Here is a 15,918-nt window from a genome sequence, read left to right as displayed (position 1 = left end):
GGTTCCCAAAGGATGAACGGCGTCGGCGAAAACAACAAATGGACACGGACAATGGCAGTGGGTTCGACTGGCCGCTTTATTGTGGCAAGCGTGGCATCATATTTGTTAGCAATTTTCTTGTGGCGTGCATTATCTATGTTTCTCGGCATTACCTAATTCTAAAAACGTTCCTTTGTGTAATCACCCATTAAGGAACAACATAGTTATTTTCTTGTAAATTTCCCTCCTGCCCTTTCAAGGTCATCTAGCTCTCAACACCTCAAGTGGAACGTTTACAGGGACGTGACTTCTTAACGGTTCCTTTGAACCGTTTGCGGCACAAGGAACAAAAGCGTTCGCTTTGGTCTGGGTGCCGGGAGGGAGCCAGGAGGGCCCTGGAAACCCACGCCTTATGCGCTCCCAGAGAGACAATGTTTACCTGGGAACTAATGAGCCATTCTGTACCTTAACCCGCCAGGTCCGGTTATCATCTGGAATGCCTCTTGGGGGCCAGCCAAGCGGGCCTAGGGGTTGGAGCAACTTGTATCCATAGGTACATTCCTTTGTTGCCGGAGTGGGGATTTCGAACCCATTCGTCCCCCTCCTCGGCTGGGAAATATATGGGCCCATCCTTCCTTTGGGTAGAGGAGTCTTTCTAGGGGGTGGCAAGGGCTGGATGCAGGGCCGCATGATTTCCCTGCGGAATCTTATGTCTTTCCCCAGAGGTTCTTCTCCCGGGGGGCCTGTCGTGGGCAATCCCAACCGACAAATCCCCAGGCACTTTCATTGGTAGGGGGGCTGCCCCGACCAACGCTGAGGCCAAATTACATAAAAGCAGGAGGACAAGAAGCTTCCCTTCTGGCGGGCCGCCATGCAGCCCCGATCCGTCCACCGCCCGGGCCCTGCCATCAGGCTCCTTGGATAGCTTGGCTTCCGGCACCCTGATATGTAGCCCAACACTATTCTGGATGTTTCTGGGAGGGTGTTCATAGATAAGATTGACCTTTCAGTTGGTGACATTCCAATAAAGCAGATTGCTCTCCGAAACGTGAGTGGGCCTCTCCCAATCAGTTGAAGATCTGAATCGCATAAAAGACTGACTTCCCCCAAGCGAGAGGCAATCCTGCAGCAAACAGCCTTCAGACTCAACTTGCAACATTGGCTCTTCCTGGTCCCCAGTCTGCCAGACCACCCTGAAGACTCTGGACATGGCAGCCTCTGTGACTAGGTAAGCCACTTCCTTCAAATAAGTCTTGTTTTGTATATATAAACATTCTATTGGTTCTGTTTCTTTGGGGAATCCTTCTTTTTTAAAGTTTATTTATTTTGAGAAAGAGACAGAGAGAGAGAGTGGGAGGGGCAGAGAGAGAGGGAGAGAGAGAGAATCCCAAGCAGGCTCACACTGTCAGCGCAGAGCCCCGTGCGGGACGTGACTTCACAAACCGTGAGATCTTGACGTGAGCTGAAATCAAGAGTCAGACACTTAACTCACTGAGACACCCAGGTGCCCCTATCCGGAGAATCCTAATACAGAATATCCGCTTGATTTGTTTTATAGAGTCTTGCTCTCCGTCAAAACTCCCAGTCTGTAAATCTCTTCTGTTCAACTTTTCCTCGATTTTATTGAACACAGTTGTCCTTGTTAAAGTCCTTTTCCGCTAACTCCATCATGTGGACCATCTGTCGGGGTGTGGATGGCTTTCCCGCTTTTCTAATTGGTAACATCCCCTGCCTCTCGGAGATCCAAGAACTTTTTATTGCACGCTGGGCATTGTATAGATTAGAAGGCTGGAGGCCACATATATGCGCACTCCCTCCTTCCCGGATCCGTGAGCGCCAAGTACTAATCGCATAAACTCCATCACAAGTGGAGCTTGGTCGGGGCTGGGCTGCACTTGGAGAAAGACTCCCATAACCTCCCATTTCTCCCTTTTCCCAGGCAGGCCCCCCACCCCAGCCTCTGGCCGAGATCCTTCTGGCACGGTGAGCGCGAGAGACCCGGCTCTGCCCGCTCACTGTGTCTTCTGCTCTGCTGGTGAGTCTCTCGCGCACAGCTTCCAAATCTGGCCCGTCTCTTCAGAACAGGATCACACAAGCAGGCTCCTTCCTGGGGTGGGGGTGGGGGTGCTTCCCAGAACCGAGAGGCTGTTGGCAGTGCCTGCAAGGGCGCCGCGTCCTGCGTCCCCACCTCTGCAGCCGCCCGCACAGAAGAATGTGTTTGCATCTCTCCAAGTTTCTAGCTGGCTGGGAGATGGTCGCTGGTTTCCCCTGCCAAGCCGAGTCTCTGGGCCACACCCATCCCCTGGCGGCGCCCGGGGTTGGCAAACAGCCCCGGGGAAGGAAGGCGCACAGAGCCAGCCCACCTGGCGGCGTTCCCACCTCTGGTTCCCGGTCCCTCGGTCCCTCGGCTGTCGCTCCTGTCACGGCTCGCCAGCGTATTTTAGATACGACATTTGCAGTCTGGCTTCCCCCTGGCCCGGGGGAAGGCTTGTGACCACAAGGCCCACGTCACCCTCTCGCACGTGGAAGGCGAAGCCGCTCTGAGGGCTGCGGGGTTGTAGGCTCACTGCATCCCGGTTCATTGGGATCGTTTTCCACATCTGCCCTTTTTATTACTCATTCTCTAGGATTTCCAAGTACACCATCATCTTGTCTGCAAATGGAGCTGACCCTACTTCCTTCCATTCGAGTGCCTGTCATTGTCCAATTTTCCAATTGCCTGGGTGAGTACTTTAATAGAATTCCAGATTATGATGGGAGCGTTTCTGGTATTCTTCTTATAATGTAAGATAACTTCAGGAGATTATATTCTTCTTGAATATTTATTTTTTTATCTTACGGACAGAGAGTATGTGCCAGTAGGAGAGAGGGGCAGAGAGAGAGAGAGAGAGAGAGAGAGAGAGAGACCATCTCAGCCGGGCTCCACACGCAGCACAGAGCCCATCGTGGGGCTCGATTCCACGACCCTGGGATCATGACCTGAGCTGAAATCAAGAGTCGGACGCTCAACCGACTGAGCCACCCAGGTGCCCCCTGAATATATATGTTTTTAGTGTTTATTTATTTTTGATGGGGGGGGGGCTTGTGCGCACAAGTGGGGGAGGGGCAGAGAGAGAGAGGGAGAGGGAGGATCCGAAGTGGGTTCCAGCTCTGCCCTGACAGCAGAGAGCCTGATGCAGGGCTTGAACTCACAAGCTGAGATCATGACCTGAGTGAAAGTTGGACACTTAACTGAGGATCTAGGCACCTCGAGTATTTTTAATCAAGAAAGGATATTTAACTTATCAGAGGTGTTTTCAAAGCCTGTAGGTTTTCTCCTATAATATTTATTTTCATATCTATTAATATGAGGAATTGTAGTTTTTAAATATTTATTTTATTTTTGGGAGAGACAGAATGAGCAGGAGAGGTGCAGAGACAGAGAGAGAGAGGATCCAAAGTGGGCTGTGAGCTGTAAGCACACACCTGATGTGGGGCTGGAACCCGCGAACCACGGAGATCATGACCTGAGCCAAAGTCGGCGGCTCAGCGGAGACACCCAGGCGCCCCGATATGAGGAACTATATTAACCAATTCCCTGACATTTAACTGTCACTGACTCCTGGGATATAACCTACTCTGTCATACTGTATTACTTTCTTAATGTGCTGGTGGATACTTGCTCGTTAATATTTATTTAAGATTTTTGCATTGGAGTATCTAAGAGATATTGGGTCTGTGATTTTCTGTCTTTCCACAATGTTTATTAGGTCAGTTCCCAATGCTTCGTTCTTGGTATTAATTATTTTGTGTATTTGTACTGTTTGTCTTTTATCGATTAGGTTAGTTGCTTGTCTAGTTATTTTAATTTTTTTTTTAATTTTTTTTTCAACGTTTATTTATTTTTTTGGGGACAGAGAGAGACAGAGCATGAACGGGGGAGGGGCAGAGAGAGAGGGAGACACAGAATCGGAAACAAGCTCCAGGCTCTGAGCCATCAGCCCAGAGCCTGACGCGGGGCTCGAACTCACGGGCCGCAAGATCGTGACCTGGCTGAAGTCGGATGCTTAACTGACTGCGCCACCCAGGCGCCCCTAGTTATTTTAATTTTCCAGAGAACCGAAGTTTTAATTTATTAACGAAGGCCGGGGGCGCCTGGGTGGCTCAGTCGGTTAAGCCTCCGACTTCGGCTCAGGTCATGATCTCGCGGTCCGTGAGCTCGAGCCCCGCGTCGGGCTCCTGGCCGATGGCTCCGAGCCTGGAGCCTGCTTCCGATTCTGTGTCTCCCTCTCTCTCTGCCCCTCCCCCGTTAAAAAAAATTTATTAACGAAGGCCGTTATGCTGTCTACTCCGTTCCCTTCCACTGTGACCCTTCCACTTCCCTTCCCTGTTCTTTCTTCGGCTGCCTTGTTTTCCTTCTCCGGGTTGAGTTGGGGATTTGATTTGTGTCCTGTCACTCCTTTTCCTTTTCAATGAAACCAAAGTTCGGGCTTTAAAAGCTTTTTCTATAGCGTTCATACTTGAAGGACTTCTGACTGCACAGCAACTATTTGCTTCAAACGTGTTTTCTTGACTCTGTTCTATCATTTCTGCTTCGCTGTGTCTTGCTTGCGGCTGAAAAGTCCCATGTCAGGCTCTCTCTCCCCTACGTACACCTGGGGGCCCAGGCACTGAAGATTATTTCCGTATCTTCCAGCCCACCGCTCCCACCCGCCCCCCACCTCCCCTGCCTGCCCCCCGCCCTTGGCTCGCACCTGCCCCGGCCCCCCGCGGAGCGCCCACGCAGGTGTCTAAGCTGCCCTGGTGCTTCCTTCTCGCTCGGCTTCATCCGTCCTCACTTCGCATCTCCCTTTCTGTTGTCCACCCGTGTCTCGCGGCTCCGAGTGTCTGTCGCAACGTGTTGCTTCCTGTCTCCAGCTGTCTTACTTCAGCTATTACACCTCCGGGCCGCGTCACAGCTGGTTTTCAGAGACGTGTTCAGCCGCGGGTTTCACGCTCCCTTGGGGTTGTCTGCGAACAAGGCTGCCCTCTCCCGGCGGCGCGGGGAAGTGCAGCGCCTGTGACTGCGGTCGGTCCGTCCGTAGGGTCTGTCGGTGGGAGGGTGGGAGGGTCCGCGCCTCCGAGATTGTGCTTCTTCCGGCGGCGGCGAGTGCTTTTCCCTTCTTAGCTTTCTCCACATTTGCCACCAAGCCTGCAAGGGTCCGCGCCCCAGGAAGGGATGCGTTTGGCTGCCCCTGCGTCCCTGTCCACGGCGTGGGGGGGTGGGGGGGGGCAGTCCTCCGGCTACCAGGTCTAAGTTGTCCAAAGTAGCCACGGAGGCACCACCCCTCTCCTTCTGGGGCTGGCTTTTGCCTGTGGCCGTCGCCCTCACACTCTCCCTTTCTTCCCTTTCCTCCCCCTCTCCCCCTCCCCCCCAACCTCGGTCTGCACAACAGGTGCCCAGGACCAGACAGCCCTCCCAGAACTCTGCGGCTGTTCCTCCCCAAGGACATTTGTGGCATCGCCCTCATCTCCGGGGCGCGCTGAGGTCATGAGAAAGGTGGGGTTCTGTTGCCTTTCGGTTGACCTGCGTTCCTTTCCTCACTAGGAAGAGGACGCAGGCTCGGGTATAGGCAGCTGAAATTGTCCTCGGGCATCCCACAATTCAACGTGGGTTTTTTAAATTTAAGATTCTCAATTTGTTGTTAGTATATGGAAAAACGGTTGGGTTTTATATGTTGATCCTCCAGCCAGTGACCTTTCTGAATTCATGTGTTCGTTCCAATAGTTGGTCTGTACCTCATACTGGACTGTCTAAATTCAAAATCATAGGGCGTCCAAGTGATGGCAGCTTGACCCCATCTTAAATAGCAGTGGTGACAACAGGGGAGAAACAGTGGTTCCCCACCATCACAGGTGCTCCTTATCAGATCGGAAAGGCCCCTTCATTCCTAGCTCACTCAGAGAGTTATCGTAAATTGTGTTGAATTTAATCAAATTACTTTCTTTTTTTTTTTTTCAAAGTTTATTTATTTTTGGGACAGAGAGAGACAGAGCATGAATGGGGGAGGGGCAGAGAGAGAGGGAGACACAGAATCGGAAACAGGCTCCAGGCTCGGAGCCATCAGCCCAGAGCCTGACGCGGGGCTCGAACTCACGGACCGCGAGATCGTGACCTGGCTGAAGTCGGACGCTTAACCGACTGCGCCACCCAGGCGCCCCTAATCAAATTACTTTCTGCATATATTAGAAGAAAATATGTTTTCTTTTTTGGGGGGGCCACTGGTGATTTCCTGATATTATTCTTAGGATACATTTTCATTAAATTTTATGGGAGATTGCCCTGGAGTTTCCATTTCTTATAATACTTTGTCCATTTTTTAAAAATCTAGCTTATTCAGCCTCTGAAAATTAATGAGGGAGTGTTCATTTCTTGGTTTCCTCTGAAAGACATTCTGGAAGATTGATATTATCTTTCCTTTGATTGCTTGGAAGAATTAACCAGTGAGAGCATCTAAATCTGAAGTTTTTCTTTGTGGGAAGCTTATCTTCAATCAGCTTTTTGAAGTACCATTTGAATAAAATGTAACCGCCCACCACAAGCAACCTGTGGAACCTGTCCTCATGCCCAAAGGGGTCCCTGGCACCTCCCTGCAGTCAGCTCCCTCCTCCAAGCCCTCACCCCTGGCAATCACTGATTTGATTTCTGCTACCCTCTCATTTGTGCCTTCTAGAATTTCATATTAATGGAGTCGCACGACACGCGTGGTTTTTTGTCTTCCCTTTTTAACTTCGTGTGTTTTTGAGATTCACTCGTGTCATTGCATGTATCTGTTGTTTACCCCTTTACATTTGTTTAAAAACAAAATTCAACTGGGTAAATCTTAAAGATTTTATTGGCTTTATTCGCCAATTCATGAATCGCACAGCCTCCGATCTAGCTGATAGAAAGGAGCCCTGAGGAGCGTCATGAAATAAGGCTTTTATAGGCAGAAGAGAGCAGGCCGGGCAAGTTACATGGCAAGATGCGGGTCGGTTGTGACAAAGTCGTCTTCCTTTAAGGGACAGCAGAGATCTGTCAGGCAGATCCCCTCGCTAGCAGCTGACCAGGTAATTCCAGATTGACTGGTTTGAGGTTCCATTCCCTGGAGAGCTGGGACTGTAATTAGGTCCCAGGTGCCTCGGGGCTCAGCCTCAGTGACTCTGGGGGCTGTTGTCTTGTATTTACCACCTTGTTAGGTAGTATTCTCTCTCGTGGATATACACACGTGTGAATAAAACTTCTATCCAGGTCTGTTTTCATTCCTTTGGGGTAAAAGCCCAGGAGGGTGACGGCTGGGTCACAGGCAAAGAAGAGTATGTCTAACTTTATAAGAAACTGCCAAACATTTTCCCAAAGGGCTGCAGCTTTCTGTGTCTGCCCCTGGCACCTCCGGAGAGTTCCAGCACTAGGCATCATCTGTCTTCGACCGTAGCTGGTTTTGCAGGCGTCTAGGGGTACCCCGTTGTGGTTTTAATTTACATTTTCCTGATGGCTAACATCTTTTCGTGAGCTTTTTGCCGTCTGGATTTCTTCAATGGTGAAGTCTCTATCCAGATCTCTTGTCCATTTATCATACGGTTGTTTCCTTTTTATAAAATTGTACGCACCGTTTTAACATACACAGATATTTTTTCCTGGCTTTGGGTTTCAGTTTTATTCCCTTAAACTATCTTAAGAGCAGAAGCTTTTAATTCTAATGAAGTCTAATTTATACTTTTTTTTTTTTTCCCTTTAGAGATCATGCTGTTTGTGTCCTAAGAGACGTTTATCTAGCCAAAGTCACACAGATTATCTCCTGTACTTGTTTCTGGAAGACTGTGAGTGTTGGCTCTTATGCTCGCATATTAGACCCATTCCACAGATGAATGTTGGATGATTACATCCAGCACCTGAGGAGCCACATGTATGCTTAGAGATATGTGCTGAGATTTACTCTCCTAGGGAAGCTTATTCCAACCCCACTTACTGAAAAGACAAACCTTTCCCCGCTGAATTAGCTTGAGGGCTTTATAAAAACCAATTGAGTGGATAGGTGGGGTTTGTTTCTGAACCTGCTGTTCTGTTCTTCTGACCCACGTGTCCATCCTGATGCCCAAAACAATATTATTGTCTGAATTACCGCGGTCTTACAGTCAGGCTTAAAACCAGGTAATGTTGGGGGCACCTGGGTGGCTCAGTCGGTTGAGCACCGGCTTCAGTTCAGGTCACGATCTCACTGTCCGTGAGTTCGAGCCCCGCGTCGGGCTCTGGGCTGACAGCTCAGAGCCTGGAGCCTGTTTCGGATTCTGTGTCTCCCTCTCTCTCTGCCCCTCCCCCATTCATGCTCTGTCTCTCTTTGTCTCAAAAATAAATAAACGTTAAAAAAAATTAAAAAAAAAAACAGGTAATGTTGTACCTCCCGATTTGTTCTTCTCTTTCAAAAATGCTTTTGGGGACGCCTGGGTGGCCCAGTCCGTTGAGCGTCCAACTCGTGGCGTCGACTCAGCTCACGATCTCGCGGTCCATGAGTTCGAGCCCCGCGTCGGGCCCTGTGCTGACAGCTTGGAGCCTGGAGCCTGGAGCCTGCTTCCGATTCTGTGTCTCCCTCTCTCTGCCCCTCCCCCGCTCACATTCTGTCTCTCTCTCACTCGCAAAAATAAACATTAAAAAAAATGAAAAATAAATAACATGGGTTTTTGTGAGTGCTTGTAGCCACCTTCGATTTTGTCTGGTCTCCAGAAAGGGTAGAAGGGGGGGTCCCACGTGCAGACTGTGACTTGAATAACCACCAAGCAGTGAGCACGTCCGCAGGAAGGGTCAGGTGACAAGCGTCCTTCCAGGGACCTGGAGCACTGAGCCCTGGACCGCTGCTCCGGATGTGTGGTCCAGCGGAGGTTATCTTGTCCCTTCCGCTCGGCTGCCTCAGCCTGCCCCTAACTATCCATCAGCGCTCAGTCACCGTGGTCTGGGACAAAATGGAGTCCTGAGAGGTGAGGGGCGAGTGTCCCTAGCCCGCTGTAGGACTAAGCCTACGGATGCACAGCCTGGGCTACCACCCAAGGCTGTTCCTGGAACCTGAGCGGGAACCAAGTGCAGTCATGGGGGGCCCAGAGAGCATGGCCAGGTCCCCGGAACATACTGAGCTGAAGCTGGAGAGAGCGTCAATGCAGCCGGGATCCCAGGACCCTCTGGACGGGGCAAGATGCCCAGTGTGATCCCAGGAGCGCCCAGCTCTGCCCCTCATCTCGGAGCCTTTCCGGGCAGCATCTGGCCTCGGTGGGTCTGCCGGGCCCACAGCCGTGCCCTGCTGTCTCCACTCTGGGGGCACAGCCAGCGCCCAGGCCCAGCCCGGGATGGTGTTCAAATGGCCGTCATCTGGAGAAGTTGGAGCCGGCAGGCCGGGCACGTCCGTGCTCAGGGCACAGCAGGATTTTTCTCTGTGCCGCTGACAAGGGAGGGTTCAGAGGGCCCTCTCCGCCGGGCAGCCACGTGGTCACAAAATGCTTCTTGGGAGAACGGAGTTTTATCCAAACCCCTGTCCCTACAGGGGCTTGTGCATGCCAGTCTGGGACAGGCCTGCAGGCCCCCAAGGGTGGCCCTAACTGCAGCGATCTTTGTCAGGCCTTGGGGGCAGAGGCTGACAGTTGTGCAGGACAATACGCCAATACCCGTGACACTCTGCGCAGGGGTTGCAGGGGGAGAGAGCACTGGGACTAAACGGTTCTAGAACCAGAATTATCTTTTCCCTCGTTGAACCTGAGCCTCAGCGCAACACAGGCCCCTCTGTCCCTCCTGGGGACCAAGGGACATAGGCCTCACTCAGGCTCTTGATTTCTGAAAGCCCAGAGATCTGGGCAATGGGGCCCTCCCCCTGCCCCTCCCCTACCAACAGGGCTCTCGGTGGAAAGTGACCAGCGTTCCCTGCGGGGAAGCAAGGGCGACCAGTAACTGGGATAATATGGGCGCTGATGGCTGTGTGGCCCAAGCACGTCCCTCTCCTCTGTGACCAGGACGGCGTACAGTCAGCCCCGCTCCAGGGGTACTGGCCTCACTCCTCCTGGACCCCGCCACCCTCACCCCCCTGCCCAGGCTCCTTTCTTCCCATCTGGGTTTTGTGGATTTCACAGTCCCAAATTCACATTCAATTCCGTCCCAGCTTGGACAGACAAAAGAATAAACATAATGAATGGTTTCCTCCCCCCCACTTCTTCCGTCCTCTCTGGGCCCATCCCCAAGCTGGGCCCCCACCAGGAGCGACCGGACGGGCGGAAATGACAGGAGCATCACCAGATAAAGGACCTGAGGCTCCCCGACCGACACCCCTCACCAGGGCTGCACCTGGCCAGGTGGGGCCCTAGGATGTGCCCCAGGCAAGGCAGGGAGGGGACGGTCCTGGATGGACCACTGCGTGGACTGGAGGGGAACTGACCCCAGTGGGCTGCACACCCTCATTCCTAACCAGCACACTTTGCCTGCAGCCATCACTGGGCCACCTGGGGGCAGGGGGGCAGCGTGGTCTGAGGAGGGTACAGAGGCCCCAGGAGCCCAGTTCTGGGAAGGGGAGGCCCTTCTCCACCACCTTCCACATAGCCGCCACCCCTCTCCCCTCCTGCTAGATTCCCGAGGGCAGGGAGGCTGGGCTCACACCATCCAGGTGGATACAGACCCAGGGCCCACACCCTGCCCCGCTCGGCACGATGCTCAAAAGGATACGATTCAGGAAAGCAAGGCAGGAAGGAAAAGAGAAAGGAAACACCAGGGGAGACTTTGCTGACAGGACGTGGTGAGGCCACCTGACATCCAGCCGAGGCCCCCCTGGGCATGAGGCACTGCCCCTCTGGGCGGCAGCCTCAGGAGACAGGGGGCAGGGGACTCAGAGGAGAGGGCAACATTCCTGAAGCTCCAGGCTGTCTGGTGATGAAGATTCTGTTTGACCAACCTCCAGTCAGGCTCCAGAACCTTCTCCTGGGCCTATCTGCGTCCTCCTGTGACCTCCAGTTTTAGCAAAAGCAGCCCCCACCCTCCACATCCAATCGCTCCCCACAGCTGACCACCTTCCACATCTGATCAGTTTCCTCATCCTGCGCTCGCGTGCATGTGCATGCACACACACACACACACACACCCCAGCGAGGTCCGACCACTGGCCTGCCCTCAGCAAGAATCCTGGCAGGTGGGTTCAGCCCGAACGCCTCTGCCCCGGATGTGCCCCGGATGGGCCCTGGCCGTGCCCCGGACGTCTCCTCCTGTCCATCCGCTCACCCGCAGCCCCTGCTGCTTTCTGATGGAGACAGTCTCCCCTCCCACGCGTGACCCCAGCGCCCTGGTCCTCGTGCCTGGGCAGACAGCCCTTTGAATAAGTCTAACCGGGCTTTACCAAGTGCCCGCGAATGTTGTGTCTTTACCGCCGGCTCCAGCAAGCGCGGGCTCCGGGGAGCGCAGGGCCCACAGAGAACACGGTTCAGTCCTAGGCTCTTGCAAACAAGGATAACGGGAAAGGGACACAGGAATGTCGGGAGGGATGAGCTGGGTGGGCAGGGTCCCGGGCTCTGTGCTGGGAAGGGCCACCCTCCACACCGTGTCCAGATCTTCCCCAAGCGGGGGGGTGGGGGGGGATTCTGATGGGAGACAGCCTGGCCTGAGCTGAGGACATCAGTCTCCAAAGCCCGGTCGCCCCGCCTTGCGGTGGGTGCGGTGACGCCCTGCTCAGCCTGTCACAGGTTCCAGACCCTCTGCGGGGCCCCAGGGCTTTCCAGGGTCCCCAGGCCCAGGAGGTGGGAGGAGCTGAGGGGCTGGTGGACAAGGCAGCCTTGCTGGCCTTCAAGGCCTCAGGCTAGAGGGTGCTCTTGGAACTCACCGCCCCGCCTCTCCTGCCTCGGGACCTGGACCGCCCCTCACCGCATTCCACAAAGACTGGAAAGATTAAAGATTTGTACCCCGTCGCCTCTCCCTCCTCCCCTTCCCTCTTCTCCTCCCCCGATTCTTGGGTTCTGGCTCCTCGGCTCTCCCCTGCGGGAGGGCCCTCACTTCCTCTGTTCTCCGGCCAATGGTCCCTCCTCCCCCGCCTTCCCTCCCTTGCCCCCAGCTTCCACCTTTGAGGCCTGAGGGAAGGGCCCTGGAGGCAGGGCCCCAATCTGTCCGTGGCCCCGTGGTGAGAACAGGGCCCTGCTCCCCACGGGTCTGTTACAGCGAGAAGGAAGGACAGCAGACGCGGGGGCTGGCCCACCCAGGGGATGGACCCTCAGGGGACAAGGGGGCCCTCCTTCTGCCCAGCAGCTGAGGCGGCTGGTGGCTGCCGTCCTCAGGGACCCGGGGAAGCCCTCCCCAGGGCAGGAGCTGCAGAAGAGGGGCTGGCAAGTGCCCTGGGGCCCTCCCAGGGCTGACCGTCCTCAAAGGCCAGCGATCTGCAGCAGGTGTGAGCAGTGCAGGAAGTGGGTGCTGAGAGAAGCCACCCGGAGAATCAGACCCCAGAGCCTGGGGAGGGTCCAGGGAGGTGGGGAGGTGGGGAGGGGAGGCCAGTGTGGGGCTGGGGGGTTGGGACGTCCCTCCCCTTCTCCTCCCCACCCTCCGGCTCGGCCTCTGGCGCGATGGGGGGACTGGGGCCAGTCTTGTGGGCTCTGCTGGTGTGTGTGGAGTTTGCCGGAGGCGGCAAGAAACAGCCAGGTAGGGGGGACCGTGGGGGGGGGGGAGCGGGGCTCGCGAGGGTGGACTGGCCTCCCCACCGCGACCCCCCGGCCGCCCTGCAGGCCTGAACCTGAGCTGCTACCAGTGCTTCAAAGTCACCAGGGAGGAGCTGTGTGCGCCCACCCAGTGCTACCCCACCGACCGGGTCTGCGTGTCCAGCGCGGTGGTCCTGACCAAGAGTACGTCCCGGGGCTCGCAGGGAAGGGGCGGGGCGTCCCGACACCGGCCGGCCCCACCACCCCCTGCCCTCTCCTGCCGCCGGACTCCAGGGGGAGTGTGCGCAGATCCTGACTTTTTCTCCTCTTTCCGAAGTACCAGGTCTTCCGTGCCCCCACCCCCCACCCCCCAGGAACTGTCCTCAGGGCGGAGGATCAGGTGTGACCAGAGGGATGGCTGGGCAGGGGAGGGTGAGGCCGGAGGGGCGCTGGCCAGGCTGCCCACCAGGCCTCCACCCCCTCCCCAGCGGCTGCTGTGGGCCTCAAGTGATAGGACTTTTCAGAACAAGCCTTGGAGGAGATTGTATTGTGGAACAGGGACCACATGCGACGTCACAGAGCAGACCACTAGAAACACTCTTTTATCAAGTTCCAAAAATATCCAGAGAGCGCGATGTGGAGAGACCCGAACGCTCTCCCGACAGTGCCACCGGGCTTGCTGATTCTGGCCGGATGGTTCCAGGCCCCCGGGGACCCCCCCTCCCCCTCCGGGCCTGCTGGACCGTCGCCGTTCGTTGAATCAACTCCCCCTCATGAACCTCAGGAGGGGTCTCGAGGGGTCTCGTCTCCTGATTTTCCGGTAATGATGCCAGAAAATCCGTGTGGCCCAGCCGGGCTTCCCGGAGATAAATCCGTAAAGTGGACGCGCCTGTGAGAAACGCAGGTGCATTTGGGGACACCCCGGCCCCTTTCCACGTGCACCCTTCAGGAGGGAGCCCCACCCCGTGCTCTGCGCCCCCTCCAGGACTGGCTTCTCCGGAGGACGGGGGACAAGCACGTTGACGGCTGTGGTGCTCTAACGCCACGTGGTTCACGCCTCTTCCCCCCGGTTTGCTCTTTTGTTCGCACTGTCTCCTTCGCCCAGGGCTCCAGCCCGGGATTCCGTTTGTGGCCTGAAGGCCCTGTGTGTGGCGGTGACGCGTAACGGTGGCCCTCCCTGCTGGAGGGAGCCATCGGCCCGGGCTGCCTCGGGGTCTCCACGCCGAGCACTGGGGAGGGGGCGCCGGGGGGGGGGGGCTCCAGGAGAGGAGGAGGCCGGCCTCTTGCCTGCCGCCAGGGACCCCGCAGCAAGGCCAGCCCGGAGCCTTTGCGTAGCCCCGGGCCGGCCCTGACATAACGTAACCGGTTCTCACGTCACACAAGCTGATAGAATTCAACACGACAATCTGCACGCCATAACGTAACGCCACCCGACAAAGGTGGGCGGCCTTCTCTTCCCCAGTTTGGGCTGCTCTGCATGTTCTCCTTTCTCCCCACGTTCCCTTCGGAGGCTTGTGCCACATCTTGACAGGAACAGTGGGAGACGGGGCCACGCCCGGCCTGAGCGCAGCAGGGGGACAGCCGAGTCCAGTCTGTCGTCCCTGCTTCAACCCACATCCCCAGGACTCGCAGGCTCCTGGGCTGGCCAGGGCGGTCCGGGCCATGGGGCGCGGCGGGGAAAAGCCCCCACCGGGGCCAGCAGTCCCGAACCCCAATTTTGTTGTGACCTCGAGGGTGACCGTGGGGGCCGCTGTCCTGCAGGCCTGGGGCCTGGGAGGTCCGGGAGGCCCTGCGGGGTCACGATTCTCTGATTCTCAGGTTGAGTCTGGGCTTTTGCGGCTCACGTGGAAAGTGCCCCTCCCCCGCCCGCCCACCTCCCCCAGGCTGGTGGCCACCTGCTGTCTCCTCTCGCGCAGGATCAAAGGTGATGGTCCAACTCAGCAAGCGCTGTGCTCCCAGATGTCCCAACACCAACATGAAGTACGAGTGGATGTTGGGATCTATGGCGTTTGGCAAGATCGTCAGGCAGTGCTGTTCTGGATATCTCTGCAACGGGGCCTCCGCCACCCGCTCGGCCCTTCGAGGGGGGTTCCTGCTTGGGGCAGCCCTCGGCCTCCTCTGGGCCCTGCTGTGAGCTCCTTCCTCTTGGCCCCGCAGACCCACTGCACCCTCCCGACCCCCGCCTCTGCCCTGCCTCCGTCCCTTTCAAGACACTGGCGGGGGGACCCTCCCCCTCTGAGGTAGCGGGGCCACCTCTCCCATCCCTGCGGGAGCCCTGTGCTCAGACAGCCAGGAGTTAGCAGTCCTGCCCTGCCTGGGGGATGGTGGGCGTGTCCCAGCTCGGGGTAGCCGCTCCCTGTGTAAGGTTTCGTGGCCCGAACACACTGTCCAGGGCCTTGCAGGGACAAGAAGGGCCTGGCCAAGGCCAGAGGGCGGCTGCGGCCCTGATTCTGGCTCTGATGTGGCCAGACCCCCCCCCCGGCCCCGCCCCCTCCATCCGTAAGTGCTGTGGGTACCCACCCGGGGGCGTTGAGACCACCACCACCACTGCTTCTGGAGACAGTGAACTCACTGCCTGACCGCTCGGCGCTCCTGTGTCTCCGGCCACCTGCACCTGCCGTGCCCGGACCACGTCCCTCCAGCCCACCTCTCTACAGACCCCCGTGGCTGTGCACCGTCTGGACAAAACCATCCAGCTGGGCCGACCGAGCATGGGGACGGCCCCCGGGTCCCGGGCCCAGCACTGGGTGGCAACCCACTGGGTTGCTTACCGGAGTCATGGGCTCCAGAGGGCCGGCAGGCCGCTGCGTGGACGTGGGGGAGAGACCGGAGGGTCGGTCAGGGTCTGGGGCGTGTGGGTGGTGCTCATGTAAGGAACTCGGATGCAGAGACGCCAGGAGGGGACGGCTGGGGAGTGGGGTGGATGAAACCCACGTTTGGGGGGCAGCTGGGTTGGAGAGAGTGAGGGCTGCTGGAAGGGACAGCCCCTGCCTGGCCTGCGGGAGGAGGGTCGCCCAGGCGAGGGCACAGGTGAGGAGGAGGTTGGGACAGGTGGAACCGGTGACAAGCTCAGGGCTGTCCAGGCCGAGCTGGGGCACCCACGGGACACCTGGGGGCACATCCTGGAGGACGGGGCCGGGAGTGGGGGCCCTGGGTGGGAGGGGGAGCAGGAGAGTCTGTGGGTGGGGCTAGCATCAACAGGTGGCAACATCCTGGGCGCCCCCCACCCCCCAGTGCTCCTCCAACCAGCCACCCCCGGTCCTCACACCCCCCCCAGCAGGGTCTGCACACCAGCCTGCC

The 15,918-nt window shown here is 56.8% G+C and overlaps 1 protein-coding gene and 1 long non-coding RNA gene across 4 annotated transcripts; both read left to right on the top strand.

Annotated features, from left to right (window-relative positions):
• Positions 1-225: 225 nt before the first annotated feature.
• On the top strand, positions 226-8,461 carry LOC115506237. 3 transcript variants are annotated; one of them, XR_004343157.1, is made up of 6 exons: positions 226-532; positions 1,013-1,207; positions 1,919-2,014; positions 2,607-2,702; positions 7,716-7,797; positions 8,432-8,461. It is a non-coding gene; the product is annotated as an uncharacterized LOC115506237 (long non-coding RNA). The 3 variants fall into 3 exon arrangements; XR_004343156.1 differs by lacking the exon at positions 8,432-8,461 and having other exon boundaries at positions 7,716-8,206; XR_004343155.1 differs by lacking the exons at positions 7,716-7,797; positions 8,432-8,461 and adding an exon at positions 2,825-2,871.
• A 3,999-nt stretch (positions 8,462-12,460) lies between these two features.
• On the top strand, positions 12,461-15,307 carry LY6L (lymphocyte antigen 6 family member L). Its single transcript, XM_030304147.1, has 3 exons — positions 12,461-12,622; positions 12,706-12,822; positions 14,535-15,307. Exons 1-3 carry the CDS (start codon positions 12,547-12,549, stop codon positions 14,750-14,752), a joined length of 411 nt encoding a protein of 136 aa, XP_030160007.1. The 5' UTR covers positions 12,461-12,546; the 3' UTR covers positions 14,753-15,307.
• Positions 15,308-15,918: the final 611 nt, after the last annotated feature.

This window comes from Lynx canadensis, chromosome F2, assembly GCF_007474595.2.
Source record: "Lynx canadensis isolate LIC74 chromosome F2, mLynCan4.pri.v2, whole genome shotgun sequence".
Lineage (NCBI taxonomy): Eukaryota > Metazoa > Chordata > Mammalia > Carnivora > Felidae > Lynx > Lynx canadensis.
Note: the sequence above shows the minus strand (reverse complement) of the source record. Positions and strands in the feature narration are given on the sequence as shown.